This window comes from Pipistrellus hanaki, assembly GCF_964339955.1.
Source record: "Pipistrellus hanaki genome assembly, chromosome: 19".
NCBI classification, from domain to species: domain Eukaryota; kingdom Metazoa; phylum Chordata; class Mammalia; order Chiroptera; family Vespertilionidae; genus Pipistrellus; species Pipistrellus hanaki.
Genome location: NC_140521.1, coordinates 24,740,110 through 24,762,784, shown reverse-complemented (window position 1 = coordinate 24,762,784; position 22,675 = coordinate 24,740,110). Strand labels below are relative to the sequence as shown.

The 22,675-nt window shown below is 58.2% G+C and overlaps 1 protein-coding gene across 2 annotated transcripts in view; it reads left to right on the top strand.

The window, feature by feature from the left end:
• SORL1 (sortilin related receptor 1) overlaps positions 1-22,675 on the top strand; it is a 135,901-nt gene that overhangs the window by 96,961 nt on the left and 16,265 nt on the right. For both annotated transcript variants that reach the window (XM_084868410.1, XM_084868411.1), the window contains 12 exons: positions 361-492; positions 4,342-4,485; positions 5,079-5,213; positions 6,187-6,342; positions 8,729-8,878; positions 12,790-12,921; positions 13,995-14,121; positions 14,236-14,405; positions 15,515-15,627; positions 15,809-15,913; positions 16,651-16,723; positions 21,256-21,338. In XM_084868410.1, the coding sequence (XP_084724536.1) occupies positions 361-492; positions 4,342-4,485; positions 5,079-5,213; positions 6,187-6,342; positions 8,729-8,878; positions 12,790-12,921; positions 13,995-14,121; positions 14,236-14,405; positions 15,515-15,627; positions 15,809-15,913; positions 16,651-16,723; positions 21,256-21,338 (1,520 nt within the window). The remainder of the gene's footprint in view (positions 1-360; positions 493-4,341; positions 4,486-5,078; positions 5,214-6,186; positions 6,343-8,728; positions 8,879-12,789; positions 12,922-13,994; positions 14,122-14,235; positions 14,406-15,514; positions 15,628-15,808; positions 15,914-16,650; positions 16,724-21,255; positions 21,339-22,675) is intronic.

The window sequence follows — 22,675 nt, the reverse complement described above, 5'->3', positions numbered from 1 at the left end:
CAGCGTGCCAGCCCCGGTGGGTCACTGTTGTGCTCACAGTGACTGGGATCCTCTGGCGTTGTGGATGTCAGACAGCTTTGGATTTTGGCTTTGGCTCTACCTCCTCCGCTTGCAGATACATGCTAGCATGGCTGCCGCCCGTTTTCCCACTTGAAAGCAGGACAGTGAAACCTCATCATATCTTCTTAAGAGCTCAGTCATGTCCTTTTGCATCAGGTGCTCAGGCCAGGGCTTGCCATAAACCACCTGCTCAGTACGTGGTGGCTCCTGCTGCTCCCCCAGGAGCACTTGTGCCGGTGCATTGGCCCAGGGCCCGTGAGCGCTCACCCCATGCTCAGGCCTCCCTCCGGCCCCTTTCAGAGCCGCTCTGCACCCGCTTCATGGACTTCGTGTGCAAGAACCGCCAGCAGTGCCTTTTCCACTCCATGGTGTGTGACGGCGTCGTGCAGTGCCGGGACGGCTCGGATGAGGACCCTGCCTTTGCCGGCTGCTGTGAGTGGGGCCCTGGGGGGCGTGGTCACCATGGTGAGGTGCTGCTTCTAGTTACAGATCTGATTTTACATTTCCAGTCTTCATTTCCTTTTTTTTTTTTTTTCAACATTTTTATATATTTTATTGATTTCGGAGAGGAAGGGAGAGGGAAAGAGATAGAAACATCAATGATGAGCCGAGACCGGTTTGGCTCAATGGGTAGAGCGTCGGCTTGGGGACTGAAGGGTCCCGGGTTCGATTCCGGTCAAGGGCATGTACCTTGGTTGCGGGCATATCCCCAGTAGGGGGTGTGCAAGAAGCAGCTGATCGATGACTCTCTCATCGATGTTTCTAACTCTCTCTCTCCCTTCCTCTCTGTACAAAATCAATAAAATATATTAAAAAAAAAAAAAAAGAAAAGAAACATCAATGATGAGAGAGAATCATTGATCAGCTGCCTCTTGCACACCCCCTACTGGGGAATGAGCGCACCACAACCTGGGCATGTGCCCTTGACTGGAATTGAACCCGGGACCCTTCACACTGCAGGCCAATGCTCTATCCAGTGAGCCAAACCAGCTAGAGCCGGTCTTGTATTTTCTGAGGAAGACACATGTTTCCTGCTTCAGGAGTCATGCTTAGTAGTTGCTGTGCACACACAGGAGAAATGGGGTGTGACGGGTCTGCTGGCTCTCTTGCCAACCCTGGAGGCCTCGCCTGCTCGTGGCTTCACAGCTCTTGTCCCATGTGGCACAGTGTGTCAGCCTTCCTGCCTGTCTCCCGGGACCGAGGGTGTCCCAAGCAGGCAGTCTGGTGTGTGCGGACCACCCTGCTGGGATGGCCCCACAGGGAGTGTGTGCAGCATTAGTAGGCTTGGGCGGCCCCAATGAGGGACCACGGGCTGCAGCTTACCCTTCAGAAACGCCTTTCCTCCGGCTCGGGAGCCAGGACTCAGGCTCAGAATGTTGGCAGTTTGCTCACCTCCGAGGCCTGGCTCCCATGTCTCCTGGTTCTCACTGGTCTCCCTGTGTCTGTGCGTGTCCCCATCTCCTCCCCTTTCAGTCATATTGAGTCAGAATTTCACCTTGATCACCTCACCTTGACTTAAGGCCTTATCTCAGCCCTGGCCAGTTTGGCCCAGTGGATAGAATGTCAGCCTGGACTGAAGGGTCCCAGGTTCGAGCCTGGTCAAGGGCACCTACCTTGATTGCAGGTTTCTCCCCGGCCCAGGCCCTGGTCGGGGTGTGTATTTCACATCAATATTTCTCTCTGTCGGGATGTGTATAGGAGGCAACCAATCAATGTATTTCACATCAATATTTCTCTGTCTTCCCCTCTCCCTTTCACTCTCCCTAAAAACCAATGGAAAAATATTATTGTGTGAGGATTAACCAAAATAACAGTAATAATCATCCTATTTAATAAAGAGGGAATATGCTAATTGACCCTCATGCCTTGCAAAGATGGTGGTGCCTACAGCCAATAAGAAGGGAGTATGCTAACTGACTGTCCCGCCCTCAAAGATGGCAGTGTCCCTAGTCAATAAGGAGGGAATATGCTAATTGACTGCCCCACCCTCAAAGATGGCGATGCCCACAGCCACAAGATGGTGACGCCTAGTCCCTTCAGCCCCGCCAGGGAGGTAGGTGCATGATAAGGCGGGCCTGGCTGCTCCTCGCACCTGCTTTCATAGTCCCCCAGTCCCTTCAGCCCCCCAGCCACCCAAGGCCAGCCGAGGTGTAGGCAAGCCTCGGATGGCAGCTGCCCAGGGCCGCTCAAGGCTCAGGTAAACAGGGCTGCCGAAGCTTGCACTGCCGGCAGTGGCAGCAGCAGAGGTGTGATCCTCTGATCGCCGGGTTGCCTTCCACCCCTGAGGGCTGTGAGAGGGGGAGACCAGGCTGAGGGACCCTCTCTCATGTGCATGAATTTTCATGCACCAGGCCTGTAGTATATAATAAGAGCCTATCCTATCTAATAAAAGAATGGTATGAAAATTGACAATCACTCCAACACACAAGATGGCTGCCCCCATGTGGTCAAAGATGGCTCCCCCATGTGAACACAAGATGGCCAGCAGGGGAGGACAGTTGGGGGGCGGGGGGGGGGGCACCCAGGCCTGCAGGGGAGGGCAATTAGTGGTGACTAAGCCAGCAGGGGAGGGCAGTTAGGGGCAATTGGGCTGGCAGGGGAGCAGTTAGGTGAAGATCAGGCTGGCAGGGGAGTGGTTAGGGAGTGATCAGGCAGACAGGCAGAAGCTGTTAGAGGCAATTAGGCAGGCAACAGGTGAGCAGATGGGAGCCAGCAGTCCTGGATTGTGAGAGAGATGTCCCAGATTGGAGAGGGTGCAGGCTGGGCTGAGGGACACACTCCTCCCCCCCCCCCGCGTCGCCATGCACAAATTTTGTGCACAAATTTAGTTCTACCTAATAAAGGCGTTATATGCAAATTAATCATCACTCCACTCCACAAGCCAATCAGAGCGAGTATGCAAATAAACCCAACCAAGATGGCTATAGCCACAGAGAGCAGGAGGGAGGTGTTTCCCCTGGCAGCGGAGGAATCCAGGCTTTCCACCTGCCCTTGCTGGCCTAAGCCTCCGCTCAAGGCTATAAAATTTCCATTATAGAAGGTAAATCCAAACAGAAATGGCTGCCGCCACTGGGGCAAGCAGGAGGCTTGGCTGCACTCTAGGTTACAAAGTTTGAATTGTAGAAGATAAATTCCAGATACCAGGGCCTCCACTTGGGTTGCTGGGGGGCATGGCCAGCCTGCAAACCACCACAAGCCCCTCAGGCCACCCCACGCCCCAAGGGAATCCCCACCCTGATCTGGGACACCCTTTAGGGCAAACCAGCTGGTTCCCACCTGTGCACCAGGCCTCTAGCCTATCTAATAAAAGGGTAATATGCAGATTGACCATAACTCCAATACACAAGATGGCTGCCCCCATATGGTCAAAGATCCTGCCCCTATGTGGACACAAGATGGCCAGTAGGGGAGGGTAGTTGGGAGGCACCAGGCCTGCAAGGGAGGGCAGTTGAGAGGGACCAGGCCTGCAGGGAAGGGCAGTTAAGGGTAACCAGGCCGACAGAGGAGGGAAGTTGGGGGCAAACGGGCTGGCAGTGGAGCAGTTAGACATCAATCAGGCTGGCATGGGAGTGGTTAGGGGGTGATCAGGCTGGCAGGCAGAAGTGGTTAGGGGCAATCAGGAAAGCAGGCAGGCGAGCAGTTGGGAGCCAGCAGTCCTGGATTGTGAGAGGGATCCCAGATTGGAGAGGGTGCAGGCTGGACTGAGGGACAACCACCTCCCCCGGCCCCCACCATGAATTCTGTGTACCGGGCCTCTAGTATATAATAAGGGCCTAATGTGTTAAGTGTCTGACTATTCGACCAGTCGCTGTGATGTGCACTGACCATTAGGGGCAGATACTCTGACCCGTAGGTTAGCTTGCTGCTGGGTTCGGCTAATGGGGACTGGGTGAGATGGGCCAGACATGCCCTGGAACCCTCTCACGGTCCCTCCCTGGCCCTGACCATGCACTGGTGGGGTCCCTTGGCCTGGCTTGTACCTTCTTGCAATCCAGGACTCTTTAGGGGATGTCGGAGAGCCCGTTCTCCCTGATCCTCACAGGCCAGGCCGAGGCACCCCACCGGTGCACGAATCTGTGCACCAGGCCTCTAGGAAATAAATAAGGACCTTAGGTTAAATTCTGTCATACGGGGGACTCCTTCTCCACTGACCCGCTTTCCGGACTTCTCCAGTGAGTCTCTGGATGGAGACTTTTCCTCTTCCTCCTGCTCAGCCGCGTCACTAGGATCTCTTCAGTGATGAGGTAGCCGGGATCTCATGGACATTTGTCTGTTGTCCAGCCCAAGACCCCGAGTTCCACAAGGATTGTGACGAGTTCAGCTTCCAGTGTCAGAACGGCGTGTGCATCAGCGTGGTCTGGAAGTGCGACGGCATGGACGACTGCGGCGACTACTCGGACGAAGCCAGCTGTGGGGAGGCCGCAGGTCCGTGTCCTCTCGCCGGCTCTGGGGCCGCGCCCCTGAGGTCCAGGAGGGGCCCCCACTAGCGCCCTCGCACCCACCTTTGCCGCCGCCTCCCTCTGCAGTATTTCCTGCCAGTGCTTGAAACTCCATGTGGGAAACTGAGTGTGAACTGGCCCTGACCCCAGCAGGGTTAGAGGTGGCTTACTCCATTCCACTCTGATTCGGGGAAGGGCACTCAGTATGTGCGGAAGGGAAGGCATTAAGTAAACATTTCGGAGGAGGCTTCCCTCTGCTCCTACAGGTCGTCGAACCCATGGAATAGCACCCGTTACCATTGCGTTATCATGGGAGTAAGGCCATTCCTTTGGAAAAGGGTTCAAGTTAAACACTCGGTGTCATTTGGAAGATGCATAGACATGTGGGTCAGAGACACCGGAGTGGGGTCCCGGAAGGCTGGCTCTGACTGAGTGTCACCCACTGGGTCCAAGAAGCTGCCTAATGCAGCCGGTGGCAGGCGGCTGCCCTGGGGTGCGGTGTGGAGGCGGCTGTGTGTACATCGCAGCTTCACGTTCATGCTGTTGCGGGGCCCACAACCCACGCTGTGTTTTCCCCAGAAAACCCCACCGAAGCCCCCAACTGCTCCCGCCATTTCCAGTTCCGGTGTGAGAATGGCCGCTGCATCCCCAGCCGGTGGAGGTGCGACCACGAGAACGACTGCGGGGACTGGTCTGACGAAGAGGCCTGTGCAGGTAGCGGTCCCTGCGCTGCCCACAGCCGGCTCGGGGGGCCCGACCCCTGTCATGACTCGGGGTAGCTCAGTGAGACTGTCCCTTCCTATTCGGAACACGAGAGTGGCTGCCGGCTTCTGTTTCGGGCTGCGCTTCCCACAGCTCACAGGTGCAGGAAGGACCAGGGCCTGGCTGCCCTTGGTGTGGCCTGCAGACCGCAGCTTGCTCTTTCCTCAGCGCCATCAGAGTGCCCAACTCCCCAGAGCGTGCATTTAGCAAGGCCTTCAGGTGCCCCGGTCCCAGGTCTGCCCCGGTGCCCGGTGCCCCGGTCCCAGGTCTGCCCCGGTGCCCCGGTCCCAGGTCTGCCCCGGTGCCCGGTGCCCCGGTCCCAGGTTGTGCCCAGTGCCCCGGTCCCAGGTCTGCCCCGGTGCCCGGTCCCAGGTCTGCCCCGGTGCCCAGTGCCCCGGTCCCAGGTCTGCCCCGGTGCCCAGTGCCCTGGTCCCAGGTCTGCCCCGGTGCCCAGTGCCCCGGTCCCAGGTCTGCCCCTGTGCTCGGTGCCTCAGGACACGTGCCCCGGTGCTCAGAGCCTTGGAGCCATGTGTCTTGTGCACGTGCCACATGCCTTGGCAGAGGGGAGGCACTGACTGCTGGGAGTGCATGCTGTCCCTCGTTTTTTGTTTTCTTGTCTCTAAGCGGTGGTGGGTGGAATTAGCCAGAACAGTGTTCAGCCCCCACCTGTGCATGAGTCAGCTTCCTTTCAAAGCAAACGCATCCGGGTGTGATTAGCTCAAGTCAAAGACAGCCAGTAAGCGCTGCTCCGGGAAGGAGAAGCACGGACGGGGTGGTGATTGGAGGTGAGCTGCGTCTCAACCTCGCTGGGCCCTGGGCTGGGGGAGCCGCTGAAACGTGAACCAGGCGTCCACACGAGTTTGGGACCCATTTTGGTCTCAGATTGAACTTCTTGTAACTTTTATTTTTCTTGGTATTTCCTCAGATTCACACATTATTCCCTCCCCCACTCCCGGGCCCTCTACATGTCCACCTAATTACTTCCGCTGCAGCGGCGGGGCCTGCGTGATGGACATCTGGGTGTGCGACGGCTACCGGGACTGCGCCGACGGCTCGGACGAGGAAGCCTGCCCTTCGCCCGGTGCGTGCAGCTCCGTCTGCCCGGCACCTGCTGGGTGGGGAGGACCTCGGGTCACCCTGGCACTGCTCTGTGGGGAGGACCTTGGGTCACCCTGGCACCGCTCTGTGGGGAGGACTTCCGGTGTCACCCTGGCACCGCTCTGTGGGGAGGACTTCCGGGGTCACCCTGGCACTGCTCTGTGCGGAGGACTTCGGGTCACCCTGGCACCGCAGGGCAAGACTGGTGCCCGCTCTCTGGGACTTTGAGCTCAGAGGCCAGGCTGCTCCTCACTCCAGAGCAGGGGGACTCATGAGAACTGGGCCGGGCGTGTCACATCTCCTATCATTGCTCTCTGATGGTCCTGCCAGAGGGGGCAGCCTCCCTGAGCCCGGCCCGCTGCGTTGGGGCACCTTTGCGCTCTTCCTGGGGCTGACATGGGAAGCAGAAACAGTGTTAGTGTGAGCACTCCCAGGTTCCCTGCTTCTGGGTGGCTCTCCCACTAAAAGGCGAGGAGCACTGCCATCTAGTGGCCGGACCAGAGGCCGCTGGATGTGTGCAGTGGCCCTGCTCTGGAGGCTGGGGTGCAGGAGAGGGGCGGGGGGTGTGCCCTTCAAGCTCAGTCATCCTCAGAGTGGTTTGCCCGCTTTTGTTGGCACACTCGTAGGCCGCCCACCTGTTTTTCCTTCTCCTCTCGGAGGAGCTCCATGCTGCTGCCCTGCCTAGTTGAAGGCGTCCTCGGCCTGGGGCTAGACCAGCCCAAGCAGTCCCTGTCACTTCTCACACCCATGCTGGGCTGCTGCGGCTCTGGGCCTGCTCTCGCTGCATCCTTCAGCCGGGTTTGCTTTGTCAGAGTCCTCTGTCCTCCTGACCTTGGAGGACAAGGTTCCCTGCTTCCCTCTGGTGACGCAGACAGGGCATGGGTTTCACAGCCGTAGAGACGGAGACGTGGTCAGTGTTTCTCTGATCATGGCCCCAGCTCACCTGCGATGGAATCCCACGTGGTGGCCGTACAGGCACAGGCTGGGTTCCCAGGTGAGCCGGAGCTCACATATGCTCCCGGGTCACTGAGAGGGATTCCTCCTTCCAGCAGGCGGGGGCGCTCTCCCTTGCCAGCCATTCTTCACCGGGCCTTCACTGAGTCTTTACATGATGTCCATCTCTTTCCCAGCCTCAGCCAAATACCTTCTGATTCTTTTTTTTTTTTTTTTTTATAATTTCTTTATTGAGAAAGGTATTACATATGTGTTCTAACTCTCCATTGTCCCCCAGCCCCATGCCCTCACCCCATGCTGTTTGTGTCCATTGGTTAGGCCTATATGCATGCATACAAGTTCTTTGGTTGATCTCTTTCCCCCCTCCCCAACACGCCCAGGCTTCCCGCTGTCATTTGACAGTGCTGGGTTCTTTACTGCCTTCTTCCTCCTCCCAGCTGGGCCTCTCCCTCCCCCACCTTGGTCTCCTTCCACCTGGGCCTCCCCATCTCCCAGTTGGGCCTCCCCCTCCTCCCAGCTGGGCCTCTCTCTCCCCTACCTGAGCCTCCCCTTCCCCCAGCTGGGCCTCTTCTTCCATCCACGTTAGTCTCCTTCCACCTGGGCCTCCCCTCCCCCAGCTGGGCATTTCCCTTCCCTACCTGGGCCTCCCCCTCCTCCCAGTTGGGCCTCCTCTCCTCCCAGCTGGGCCTCTCCCTCCCCCAGCTGGGCCTCTCTTTTGGGCAGTGTGCCCAGCCCTGGGACTTCACTGCCCTCCTAGAAATGCTTTGACTTTTCCCTGATTTATTGTAGATGCTCTGTTTTCTGGATCATGTGTCCTGCTTTTTCTTGGTTTCCTCCCTTGTTTTGCTGAAGCACACCCTCCAGTAGCTTCGTCAGGTGAATGTGATGGTGCAGGAGCCACGGACACAGTGAGAAAAGCCTCAGTGTTTTTCTCTGTTGAGTTTTGCTGTTTGAATTCATTCTGGTTGCCCTCTGCCCGGGACACAGGTGTGCCTTCTCTGTGCTGTGACTTCTCCGTCACCCTGAGAACTCACTTTTCCTCCTTCGTGTTGGAGTTCCAGCTTTCTCTATCCCAGGATGAGATGCCAATTCCAAGCTTTTTGAGGACCCTGTGAGGTCGATCTAGCTGGTTCTCAGCTTTCTCCCTGGAGCTCAGGAGAGTTGCAGCCTTCTTGGTCTCTCTAGTCACCCATCACTGGCTGGCTGCTTCCCAGCTCTCAAATCGTGCTGCTCTCTCTGTGAGAGCAAAATTAGATGCCTGTGTCTAGTCAATGTCTTTCCCAGAACTCACAACGGTCTCTGGTCCTCGGAGTAATTCCTAAAACACCGTAAGCTCCCAGTACCTGGGATTGGTTGCTATTGCTGGCCGGCTCCCTCCATTCTAAAAGGTAAATTGTAAAAATCTCTTTTTCTAGCCAATGTTACTGCTGCCTCCGTGCCCACCAAGGTTGGGCAATGTGGCCGGTTTGAGTTCGAGTGCCACCAGCCAAGGAAGTGCATCCCCAACTGGAAGCGCTGTGATGGCCGTCGCGATTGTCCCGGAGGCCAGGACGAGGCCGGCTGCCGTGAGTTGGGAGGGGCTCAGCCCAGGACGGGGTTCTGGAAGCATGACCTCCCATTACCTGTGTCCTTTGTCTGACCTTATCATGTTGGTATCATCTCTACTCTAGGATAGGAAAACTAAGCTTTAGAGGGGTTATACCATCAGTAACAGACTGGAGTATTTATTTAGTTTTGGGTACAAAGTTATCTGTTTAGTATTATTATTTTAATTGATTTCAGAGAGGAAGGGAAAAGGAGAGAGAGAGAAACATCACCGTTGAGAGAGAATCATTGATTGGCTGCCTTTTTCACACCTCCTACTGGGGATCGAGCCTGCATGGGACTCAAACCTGGGACCCTTCAGTCCACAGGCTGATGCTCTATCCACTGAGCCAAACCAGCCAGAGCCAAAGTTGTTATCTTTTTATCATGTCTTGTTGAAATTTCTTATCTGGTGAGTACTCTGGAATAACACCGAGAAATTAGATGAGGCTAGGATAAAATTTTACACTTCATTAGAAGAACAAACAAAGTGTATATCATTGGGACATTAAGCTAACAGGTCAGATTTAACCCACACTTGTCAAAATAGCAGGAATGTCTGAGCGAGGAATTAATCCCAATAAGATGAAAAATAGTTAACAACAAGGAGTTGGGATAGGCCCTTCCTCCTGGGTGAGATTAACTCTTGATTGGTATTCACTCTTTAAATAAGTTTAGCCAGTTTTAAACCTGCCTAGTCTTAAGGATGTTGCTTAGTTAAGGTTCTTAAAATCCAGATGTGCTCTCTGGCGAGCTTGTGGGACTCGCTAATCTGAGAGCCTGTGAGAAGCGGAAATGAGACGAGTGTGGCCTGCCTCCTGTCAGAGGTGCAGCCCTGAGCATGCCCAGCAAGTACATGTTTAATCTCCAGGTCAGCCTTTCTGAGATAAGGATGACTCCTTTCCAACCTAAATACCTATGTTTTCCCACTTTCAAAATATGGAGGCATGCTTCATGAACTCAGCCATCTTCCAGTGTCACTGCTCAGCTGTGGATTGTGTGCTGACCTGCTTACCACGTGGAATCACTCTGCGATGGGACCTTGGGCTTTTCCAACCAGTCCTCTCCTGAGCAGAGTTCTCCCCTGACTGTCCTGTAAAAATGACACTCCCCCCGCCCCCACCACGCTCGTACTGTTACTCTCTCTGTGTTTCTTTGTAGCTCTTATTACTACTAGTATCGGGAGTAAAGTATTTGTTTGCTTTTGTGCTGTCTCTCTCAATAGAAGATAAACTCTTTGAGGGTAGGTCTGGGTCTGTTTTACACATCACCTCTTCATCTTAAACAGTACCTGATTTATTGGGAGATGTCCATGAATGTTCGTTGGATGGATGGATGGATAGATGGGTTATGGGTGGATAGATGGATAATGGGTGAGTGGATGGATGGATGGATGGGTGGTTGGGTTAGTGGTGGGTAGGTGGATGGGTGGATGGATGGGTGGGTTAGTTGTGGGTAGATGGATGGATGGATGGGTGGGTGGCTGGGCTAATGATGAGTAGATGGATGGGTGGATGGGTGGGTAGTGGATAATGGATGGCTGGATGGTTGAGTGGGTGGCTGGGTTAGTGGTGGGTAGATGGATGGGTGTATGGATGGGTGGGTAGTGGATAATGGGTGGCGGGGTGGCTGGGTTAGTGGTAGGTAGGTGGATGGATAGAAGGATGAATGAATTCCATCTAGGGCTTCTGAAACTGTTACAGCAGTGGTTCTCAAGCCTTTTCTAAGTACTCTAGTACAGTTTTATCTGTAACAGTTTCTTCACCACCTCCCCAAGGAGAACCATTTCCATCTCAGCATGTGACACCCATGTCGGAAGGGGATTTTCCTGGAGATGGGGATTATAGTTTGTAATAAGCCTCCCAAGTGGTTTTGATATTTCCCTTCTGTCACTGAAAATGAGAGTTTTTTAAAATCTAATTAACTAAAGTCTGGTCTTCCTTCCTAGAGACATGCGTAGATGTCTTAGTTCTTCTTTCGCATGAACCTCATCAACTGAAGACAATTGCTGTAGTGTTTTATTTCTCCCCCAGCTCCTGTACCGTTTCCTCTCTAGTTACATTCCATGTGAGCATTACCCAGTCCTACCCAGATGCAGTGCTACCCAAATGCAGTGCTTCCAGTAGGAACAGTGTCACCTGTCCTTCTAGAACTGAAGTCCCGTGTGTCATGTCCCCTCTCTCCTCTCCCCTCCCCCCCCCACGCCCCCCCCCCTGGCTAATTCTGACAAGTTGCTGTGGAGCTGGTGAACACTGCACATGCTCAGCTCCCTGTGTCTGCCTGGGGGTTGGGGTAGGCAGCTCTGAGGACTTGGTGATTTTTAGAAGCCCCAGAAGGATCTGTTAAGAATCTGTCTTATCAATTCTCTGCTCTGATTCTACCTGCTTACTGATCTCTGGTACTTTCTGGTGGTATCGGGAGAGCCATCGCTGGAGTACTGAGTGCATTTTGCATGGGAGGGGGCGAGGAGGGGAGAAGGAGCTGGGAGGGGTTGGTCTTGAGTCTGGATAGAGAAATGGGAATGTGAACGAGGGAACCCAGTAGCCTCGAGTGTGTGAAATAGTCACCACAAGCCTCACAGCTCAGAAAGCACAGTTACTTCCTGTAGTTGTGTGGGTCAGAAGTCGGAGGTAGGTTTTCCTGACAAAGCCAGCATGTGGGCAGGTGGTTCTCCAGCGACAGGAGAGGTTGGTTCCTTGCTGTTCCTCCGTGTCTGACCAGCGGGTCCGGCTCAGGTGCTGCTTCTGACCTCACCCACTTCTCCGACTGCAGTCTGGAGGGTCTCTCAGGGCCCTCACATTCCAACTGCCACCCTCCTCTCCCATGATCCCGGATGCACTTCTTACGTCAGGGTCATTAACTCAATCTCACTTGCCATGTAGGGTGACCTCACACACAGCAGTGGGACCTCTCTAGCTGGAGGAGCAGGAGGATCGCAGGGCCTCCTCCTGGTTGCTGGGTTCTGACGCCTCCCATCCAGCTGGGCAGGCCCTGGGAGTCTAGAATGTAGGCTGCACCGCTGCACCTGGGTCAGCCCTGACTCACCTGGGCAGGAGGTTTACATCTTTTCCGTAGCCGCCCTCCTCTTCTCCCTTTCTAGAATCATCTGCTCTTACGTGGTCACTGGTGCTTTTTAGAGCCTGATGCAGTTTACCTCTCCTTTAGAATTGAGAGAAGCTGATTGTGGTTCATAGTCATGTCACTTCGTGCTCTTGGTGAGCGCTTTTTCATTTTCTGGTAAATACTTTGAAACCTTTACAGTTAAAATACCACAAAATGAGGATGTGTCATTCCAACTGCCGGCTGGTACAGAAACAGCGATTACTGTCGGCATCCTGCCAGCCAGGGCTGCGCCGGGCACTGGCGTCTCTCAGGAAGTAACCCTGATTTGGGGCTGCAGCTGGGAAGAGGCCAATGTGGTACCGTGGGAGGAGGCTCCCTCACCTGAGAAACGACTAACTGACTGCAGGTTTGGGAGGCTAGGAGGGAGCCCTTAACCAGTTAACTGCCATGGTATTTTGAATTTAATTTAAAAAGGTCCTCCGCTTGCGTCTATAGATGCTTATGGCCTATAGATGGTTAAGCATCCTGACCTCCTGCTGCCCCTAGATCCTGGGAGACAGGACTGATGGAGTTGTCACCCAGTTTTATAGACAGACGGGAACTGAGCTTGGTGCTGTCCAGTGGTTTGCTGCAGATCGTGCAGAGCCAGGACCGAGGCCTAGTGTGCCTTCAGGGCTCTGTGTGTCACTGAGCAGATGTCAGTTCCCATCAGAAGCAGGCCCCATGGTATCTGCTGTCATCGCTCATCCTCGGGGCGTGTTCTTTCAGAATGCAAACCCTGCTCCTACACCTGACAGACATTCACACAGCATGGTCCCCTGTGTTGCAGCCACACGCGGTGCCCTGGCCTGTGCGAGTGGTGAGTTCCCATGCACGGATGGCGAGGCCTGCCTGCAACCCTTGGAGCGCTGCGATGGCTTCCTGGACTGTGCGGATGAGAGCGACGAGCAGGCCTGCAACGGTGAGTACCCCAGCCTGGTCTCCCCCTTTGCTCTCTCTTCTCCCCACCCCACTCCCAACCTTTCTCCCCAGGGTCCAGCCTTATCCCCTGGCCCAACCTCATCCCTTGGGGCAGCTAGAGAGAACCCTCTGAGTTTGTCCTCAGTCTGAACCAGCCCCTGGCGTGGCTCCCAGATCCCCATGCCTGTGGAAAGGCTCCCCATGCTGTGGGAAAGGCTCCCCATGCTGTGGAAAGGCCCCCCATGCCTGTGGGAAAGGCTCCCCATGTCTGTGGAAAGGCTCCCCATGCCTTTGGAAAGGCTCCCCATGCCTGTGGGAAAGGCTCCCCATGTCTGTGGAAAGGCTCCCCATGCTGTGGAAAGGCTCCCCATGCCTGTGGGAAAGGCTCCCCATGCCTGTGGGAAAGGCTGGTCTTGAGCCTATTTTCTTAGCTCCCCACCCCAGGCTTCTGCACTGTTGCTTTCACAGGGCTTGGCACTTCTGTCTGGAATAAATTGAGTAGTTGCCTCAGGCCCTTCAGTACCACACAGAGCATGCAGACTGGGTGGCTTAGAAACAGCAGGCATTTAGTTTTCAGTCTGGATATTGAGAGTCCAAGATACAGTCGCTAACAGGTTCCTGTCCATCTCCTTGTTCCCACTGTGTCCTTGGGGAGGTGACGAGGGAGCTCTCTAGGTATCCTGTGGATACTCGGCTCATTCATGCAGCTCCAGCCTCATGACCTAACCACCTCCCAAGGCCTGACCCGCTGAACCATCCTGGGGTTAGTGTCCAGCACGTGAATTCTGAGGGAACACGTTTCGTCTGCAGCAGCAGCAGCCCTGCTGCGACAGCCTGTACCCTAGCTCCCTCCGTTGAGAAGTGGCTTTAAATGAGTGTAGACACGGAGGGGACAGCTAGGAAGCCTGGGGCGGGGGTTGCATAGGAAGGACTCCTCTGTTTTCTCAGGCATCTTTAAGGTGACAGCATGGCCTGGCCATCTAGGTCATGGAGGTCTGTCCATATCAGGAGCCTCTGGAATCTTCTGATGTCCAAGAATGTGTGAGATCTCTTCCCTGTATCCCTTATCTCCAGATGAACTGACTGTTTACAAGGTGCAGAACCTGCAGTGGACAGCGGACTTCTCCGGGGACGTAACTTTGACCTGGACGCGGCCCAAGAAGATGCCCTCCGCTTCCTGTGTGTACAATGTCTACTACAGGTGGGTCCTCCCCGCCTCGGGGCCCTGTCTCCTGCGTAGAGAGCAGCGCTGTGGTGTGCAGGGAAGGGTTCTGTGTGACCTCCTCCGTGTGACCCCCCTCTTTCTGCTGGCCAGGGTGGTGGGGGAGAGCCTTTGGAAGACCCTGGAGACCCACAGCAACAAAACCAGCACAAGGCTCCGCGTTCTGAAGCCGGACACCACGTACCAGGTGAAGGTGCAGGTGCAGTGCCTGAGCAAGGTGCACAGCACCAACGACATCCTGACGCTGCGGACCCCCGAGGGGCGTAAGTGCCGCCGTGTCCGTTTGTGTGGTGTCTGTGAGGCCTGGCGTGGCGTCTCGGTTTCCTGGGGTCCTCGACGGGCACGGGGCCACATGCCTCAGGCAAAAGTGCAGGGCGCTGCTCTGTGGTCCTGCCTACGTTGCTGGACATTTATTTTTCTTAAATGTATCTTACTGATTTCAGAGAGGAAGGGGGAGAGAGAGAGAGAGAGAGAATCATTGATCAGCTGCCTCCTACATGCCCCCCTGCTGGGGACCAAGCCCGCAACCTGGGCATGTGCCTTTGACCGGAATCAAACCCAGGACCTTTGAATCCACAGACCAATGCTCTATCCACTGAGTCAAACCGGCCAGGGAGGACATTTATCCTTATTATGTCACATAATTAGCTTACAAAGATGCGTTCAGATTCTGCCCACCACTGCCCTGTTGTGCATTTCTTACTGAGTTTCTGTGTCTGCCTACTGTCTTCAGGGGTTTCCCAGTGCTTGGCACTTAAGAGCTCATCGTCCTTAAAATGCGAGGCATGTCAGAGATGTGTGGCTCAGTGGTAAAGACCCTGCCCAACACACATGTGTCCAAGGCTCCTGCTTCCACAGCTCGTGAGCTCTGTGTTCACAGCTGCCACGAGGACCTGTGTTAACACTTAACATTAATGTGCTCAGTGGGCCTGGCGCTGAGCAGCCGAGAGGGTCCCCGGGGAAGCCAAGTGGAGAAGGTGCTACTCAGACCCTCAGGAGGCCCCGTGTGCCTCGGCCACTCGGGAGGTCATGACAGTGCAGGCCGAGCAGCAGGGCCTGGATTGGGGTTCCTGGGTGGAGTGCCCCGAGGTTCCCAGCTAAGGCTGATTGGTTCAATCCAAGCCAAAAGCGGGGGCTTTGGAAGCCTTGCTGAGGTCTTTCCCAAGGAGTTCATCACGGGGAGGCCCTGGGAGGTGGGGAGACCTGGTGGGCAGAAGCCTAGTGAGCCACGACCAAGCCGAGGCCCGCCACTGGCCATGGTTTCCTGTCCTGTGGAGAGGTCACAGGCCGGTCCCGACCCTTCCTCATCCCCCTTCCGGGACTCGCCCAGGGGCCGGTGTGCAGACGTGTTTAACCCCTGCCTCTCTCCTAGTGCCTGACGCCCCTCGGAACCTCCAGCTGTCCCTGCCCCGGGACGAGGAAGGAGCGATTGTGGGCCGCTGGGCCCCTCCCGCCCACAGCCAGGGCCTCGTGCGGGAGTACATTGTGAGTGCCTCCTGGGCGTGGTGCGGAGCAGAAGGGTCTTCTGTGTGCGGATTCCCTGTGATGCGACCTCGTCAGGAGGGTCATCCCTTAGAACAGCCCACCTCCCCGATGCTCCTGGTCCCATCAGGTCAGGTGCCCGCCTTGTGACGACCCTTCGCCAACACATGTCTTCGCACGGCAGGTGGAGTACAGCCGGAGCGGTTCCAGGACGTGGGCCTCCCAGAGGGCCGCCAGCAACGCCACGGAGATCAGGAACGTGCTGGTCGGCGCTCAGTACACCGTCAGGGTGAGCGCCCTTCCTGCCTGGCTCGGGCTGGGCCGTGGGGAGGCGCCCGTTGCCTTCCTGAGACCTTCCTTCCCCGCTCCCCCTGGCGTTGCTGTTTCTTTCCGTCTCTTCCCGGCACCCGGGCCCAGAGAACTTGAAGGCAGACTCGGCTCAGGGCCGAGGGCCCTGGGAGCGCTGTTCTGCCCGATGCTCGGCCGGCTCTCCAGCTCGTATGCTCCTGCACGCCCTCTCCTCTCCTGTTGCAGCCTGGCCTGCAGAGCTGTGCGAGGCTCTGCAGACGGATGCTGTGAGGTTCTTACAAAACATGCTGCCGGTATCCCCAGCAGAAAAAAGAGATTTTGTGCAAACATGTTTGAGACCATGAAGTACATATACAGACTCCCTCACGCTGTAAGGCTCAGCGCCCGTTTTCACATATGTGCACACTTAATGTGTGCGTACATGGGGGCACACACTCACTCCCTTGCTCCTCAGGAAAAGCTGGCTTCATTGTCATAGTAACGTCCTGACCTCGGTGCTCAAGGCTCCTTCCCAACCCCCTTACCCCCGGCTCCCCCGGCTCCCCCGGCTCCCTGGCCCCCGCCTCTTCCCCTCTTCCTTCAGGTGCGGGGCCTCGGAGTGTCCTGCCCCTGTCTGTACCTGTGACACCCACTGCCCAGGCCTCTCTCCTTGGCCCCCTGGGAGCCTGGCTGTGGCTACGGCCTGTGTTTCCTGCTGAGTTCACTCTGTCTGAACAGGTGGCTGCGGTGACGAGCCGCGGTATAGGAAACTGGAGCGACTCCAAATCCATCACCACCACACGGGAGAAAGGTGCGTGGTTCCAGGCCGCAGGTCCAGGGCCGAGAGCGGCCTGCAGAGGCAGCTCAGTGCCTGGGGGCTGGGGAGGGATTCAAAGGTCACAGGCCTGTCCTCCGACACGGGCGGGGCGCCTGGGTGACAGAATGCATGCCTCCGCTGGGCACGGGGACTTCTTAGGACGCAACATCCAGGGGTTTGCAGGCCGCCAGGCCTGGCCCACTGCGTTGACGCCAGCACCCCGAACAGAAGGCACCTCTCCTTCACTTGTCCGCCTGGCGCCGGGCCGTGTCCAGGTGGCCATGTCCAGCCAGGACCTGGTAGGGACAGCCGCTGCCCTCATCCAGCTGGCCCCTCAGCACACCTGTGGGCACAGGTGAGGGGCAGCAAGGAGGCCACGTCACTTGTCACCTAGTCGGTGCCAGCAGAGGGGAGCCTGACCCGTTGCCCCACGCCCGCGCCTGAGCCGCCGTGAACCTGCGGCAGCGAGACAGGGCCTGTGGCCCGCGTGCTGGGGGCCGGCACCTGTCTGGCGTGTGTGCCTTGTGAGGGCAGAGCTGCTCTGCTTCCTCTGCTCTGCCGCTGGCCCCAAGCAGGAGCCAGGAGACCGCTGATGAGAGGGAAAGGAAGCGGTTAAGTGGAGGCTCCGCACACGGATGGGGCAGGGGATGGTCGTGCAGTCCGGGGTTCGCGTGCTTGGGTATCCTCCCTTCCCCTGAACCTGTGCGCCGGCTCCGGGTCCGGAGAGTGCCTGTCCGGTGGAGGTCAGGCGGGGAGGCCGCAGATCCAGTGAGGCTTTGGGCAGGTGCTGTGGGCCCTGGAGGGAGGTGCTGAATTCACTGCCTGCGGCTTCCACTGTGGAGTCGTGTCCTTGCACAAAGCAGCGTCAGACTAGGATGGACTGGCTGCACTGAACCAGGGACTTCGGGAGGTCAGCACAGGTACAGGCCCTGAACTCCGGGCACAGTCCATCTGCCTTTGCTCCTCTTCGCATCCTCATGCACGGCTTTGAGGAACCTGGGCTCCTGGCCGTGCTCTGGTTCGGGACATGCAGGAGGCAGCTGTGGATGGAGTCAGAAATATCGGTTGTGAAATATCCTAATGTTAAGAAGATGAAGGCCCTGGCCTGTTTGGCTCAGTGGGTAGAGCATCGGCCTGCAGACTGAAGGGTCCCAGGTTCGATTCCTGGTCCAGAGCACGTACCTCGGTTGCAGGCTCCTCCCCAGTCTGGGCGTGTGCTGGGCAACCCATCGATGTGTTTCTCTCACATCAAGATTTCTCTGTCTTTCCCTCTTTCTTACACTCTCTCTAAAAATTAGTGGCATCGACCAGAAGCACCAAGTTAGTGATGGGATGTGGTGGGTGGACTGGAAGTGAGAGAAGCCGTGTTCAGCATCACTTGTGGCCTAAGAACCACTTTGTTGTTTGATGTGAATCGATCTCTGATTCTCACTGACCCCGCGGGTCTGACGTGCTGCAGCGGAGGAGCGTGTCCCTGGAGGGGGCTCGCGCCGCGTGCCTGCAGCACAGCGGTCACGCAGGTTATGTCCCCGCGGCACGGCCGGACCTCCGTGCTGTCCTTCCCCTGAGGCTGTTTCCTTGAGCGCAGCGTCGTTAATGGCTGATGATCGGAAACGCCAGGCTCTGCCGTCTCTGCCAGCAGGCGGTGTCCGCTCCTGAGGAAGGTGCTGAGACACTGCCGGCACAGGCATCCCCGAGCCCTTCGGGCGGGGCAGGAGCCCTCAGCTGTCAGGGAGCGGGAGAGCCTGCCCGCCGCCCCGCCCCGCCGCTCTCAGCGGGGGCGCCGCCCCGGACGCCGGGCTCCCACCGGGCTGCGCAGGACAGGAGAGGAGGGGGTGCTGAGAGCTAGACTGGCGTCTGCGGGGTGCCCTGGCCTCTGGGTGTAGCTCGCTGCTCAGGCTCCGGCTCTGGACGATGCGCGGCTTCTCGTTAACGTCGGGGCAGGAGGTCGGATTCAGGTTCGCCAGACACTGGACCAGGCTCTCGTTGCCAGAGCTGCTGTGTATCTGCTGCCGTCCTCGCAGAGGGACGAGGCATGGGGTCCTTATTCGTGGCCTCTGCCTGGGGCGGCACGGGTTGTTGGGCATCGACATGAAGGAACTTTCTCCCCGGGGTAGCTGCCAGGAGAGCCGGTGAGCATTGGTGGCCCGGTGGCCGGGATGCCTCAGCCCGGGCTCAGGGCTGAGAGAGGCAGGCACGGCACCAGCAGCCCCGGAGGCGCCTCTCTTCGCCACCGGAGGGCCGCATGGTCTCGGTGGAGATGTTCATCCTGCCATCCTCCCTCTACTGTCCTCATTCGCCCTCCTCCCTGCCATCCTCACTCACCCTCCTCACTCACCCTCCTCACTCACCCTCCTCACTCACCCTCCTCACTGCCCTCCTCACTCACCCTCCTCACTCACCCTCCTCACTGCCCTCCTCACTCACCCTCCTCACTGCCCTCCTCACTCGCCACCCTCACTCACCCTCCTCACTCACCCTCCTCACTCACCCTCCTCACTGCTTTCCTCACTCACCGTCCTCACTCCCCTCCTCACCCTCCTCACTCACCGTCCTCACTGCCCTCCTCACTCACCCTCCTCACTCACCCTCCTCACTGCCCTCCTCACTCACCCTCCTCACTCACCGTCCTCACTGCCCTCCTCACTGCCCTCCTCACTCACCCTCCTCACTGCCCTCCTCACTGCCCTCCTCACTCGCCGTCCTCACTCACCATCCTCACTGCCCTCCTCACTCACCCTCCTCACTGCCCTCCTCACTCACCCTCCTCACTGCCCTCCTCACTGCCCTCCTCACTCACCCTCCTCACTGCCCTCCTCACTGCCCTCCTCACTCACCCTCCTCACTGCCCTCCTCACTCGCCGTCCTCACTCACCATCCTCACTGCCCTCCTCACTCACCCTCCTCACTCACCATCCTCACTGCCCTCCTCACTCGCCCTCCTCACTGCCCTCCTCACTCGCAGTCCTCACTGCCCTCCTCACTCACCCTCCTCACTCACCCTCCTCACTGCCCTCCTCACTGCCCTCCTCACTGCCCTCCTCACTCACCCTCCTCACTGCCCTCCTCACTGCCCTCCTCACTCACCCTCCTCACTGCCCTCCTCACTGCCCTCCTCACTCACCCTCCTCACTGCCCTCCTCACTGCCCTCCTCACTCACCCTCCTCACTGCCCTCCTCACTCGCCGTCCTCACTCACCATCCTCACTGCCCTCCTCACTCACCCTCCTCACTCACCCTCCTCACTGCCCTCCTCACTCGCCGTCCTCACTCACCATCCTCACTGCCCTCCTCACTCGCCCTCCTCACTGCCCTCCTCACTCGCAGTCCTCACTGCCCTCCTCACTCACCCTCCTCACTCACCCTCCTCACTGCCCTCCTCACTGCCCTCCTCACTGCCCTCCTCACTCACCCTCCTCACTGCCCTCCTCACTGCCCTCCTCACTCACCCTCCTCACTGCCCTCCTCACTCACCCTCCTCACTGCCCTCCTCACTGCCCTCCTCACTCACCCTCCTCACTGCCCTCCTCACTCACCCTCCTCACTGCCCTCCTCACTCACCCTCCTCACTGCCCTCCTCACTCGCCGTCCTCACTCACCGTCCTCACTGCCCTCCTCACTCACCCTCCTCACTCACCCTCCTCACTGCTCTCCTCACTGCCCTCCTCACTCACCCTCCTCACTGCCCTCCTCACTGCCCTCCTCACTCACCCTCCTCACTCACCGTCCTCACTGCCCTCCTCACTCACCCTCCTCACTCACCGTCCTCACTGCCCTCCTCACTGCCCTCCTCACTGCCCTCCTCACTCACCCTCCTCACTGCCCTCCTCACTGCCCTCCTCACTCACCCTCCTCACTGCCCTCCTCACTGCCCTCCTCACTCACCCTCCTCACTGCTTTCCTCACTCACCGTCCTCACTCCCCTCCTCACCCTCCTCACTCACCGTCCTCACTGCCCTCCTCACTCACCCTCCTCACTCACCGTCCTCACTGCCCTCCTCACTGCCCTCCTCACTGCCCTCCTCACTCACCCTCCTCACTGCCCTCCTCACTGCCCTCCTCACTGCCCTCCTCACTCACCCTCCTCACTGCCCTCCTCACTCGCCGTCCTCACTCACCATCCTCACTGCCCTCCTCACTCACCCTCCTCACTCACCCTCCTCACTGCCCTCCTCACTCACCCTCCTCACTGCCCTCCTCACTCGCCACCCTCACTCACCCTCCTCACTGCCCTCCTCACTCGCCACCCTCACTCACCCTCCTCACTCACCCTCCTCACTGCCCTCCTCACTCACCCTCCTCACTGCCCTCCTCACTCACCCTCCTCACTGCCCTCCTCACTCGCAGTCCTCACCGTCCTCACTCACCCTCCTCACTCACCCTCCTCACTCACCGTCCTCACTGCCCTCCTCACTCACCCTCCTCACTCACCCTCCTCACTGCCCTCCTCACTCGCAGTCCTCACCGTCCTCACTCACCGTCCTCCCTCTCTGTCCTCACTGCTGTCCCTTGTTGCACTCTTGCAGTGGTCCCGCCTCCGGACATCCGCATTGACAGCTGCACGGATAGTTCTGTGAGCTTCACCCTGGCCATGGCGAGCGACGTCCAGGTAAGGCGGGCGCTCCGACTGCCGGCGGGCGATGGCCCAGTGCCGGGAGGGAACAGGGACCCGGGCCAGTGACGCTGAGCCCAAGGCGGCTCCCCCATGGAGAGCCTGAGCCGCGTCGGAAGGGGGCACCTCACTTACGTTCTGTCCTTCAGTGGCTCACGGCCCAGCCCAGCCTGCAAGGCCGGTGCCGACATGGACGGGCCCGCCGTGTCGGCGCTGTTGGGTGGTGTTAGTGCTGCTACTCCACCATGGACGCATCTTACAAGAGTCGGCTGCTTGCAAGCACATCCACCCTCTACCCTGTCCCTCTCCCATAACCCTGTCCATCACCCATCCCCCCATCCCTCTCCTATCACCCGCATCACCCCATCACCCGTTTCTCTCCCATCACCCGTCCCTCTCCCATCCCCCCGTCCCTCTCCCATCCCCCCGTCCCTCTCCCATCCCCCCGTCCCTCTCCCAACCCCCAGTCCCTCTCCCACCCCCCCGTCCATCTCCCATCACCCCGTTCCTCTCCCATCCCCCCGTCCATCTCCCATCCCCCCGTCCCTCTCCCATCCCCCCGTCCCTCTCCCATCCCCCCGTCCCTCTCCCATCACCCCGTCCCTCTCCCATTCCCCCGTCCCTCTCCCATCCCCCCGTCCCTCTCCCATCCCCCCGTCCCTCTCCCATCCCCCCGTCCCTCTCCCATCCCCCCGTCCCTCTCCCATCCCCCCGTCCCTCTCCCATCCCCCCGTCCCTCTCCCATCCCCCCGTCCCTCTCCCATCACCCCACCCCCCGTCCCTCTCCCATCACCCCACCCCCCGTCCCTCTCCCATCCCCCCGTCCCTCTCCCATCCCCCCGTCCCTCTCCCATCCCCCCGTCCCTCTCCCATTCCCCCGTCCCTCTCCCATCCCCCCGTCCCTCTCCCATCCCCCCATCCCTCTCCCATCCCCCCGTCCATCTCCCATCCCCCCGTCCCTCTCCCAACCCCCAGTCCCTCTCCCACCCCCCCGTCCATCTCCCATCCCCCCGTCCCTCTCCCATCCCCCGTCCCTCTCCCATCCCCCCGTCCCTCTCCCATCCCCCCGTCCCTCTCCCATCACCCCCTCCCTCTCCCATCACCCCTGTTCCTCTGCTCACCCGACTCGCATGGCCACTCCCCATAGTCACTGCGCCCCAGGTTCTCGGGTTCTTTCTTGCCTGTTGCTCCTCACATCGTCCTGTCTGAGAAGTAGGGAAGGGTGGGGGACAGACAGACAGAAGCCTCAGAGTCTCTGCCAGTCCCTGCGCTGCAGTTGGCTATTAAGCCCTCCTTCTGAGATGGCCTCACATGGAGCGTGTCTGTCCGTCTTT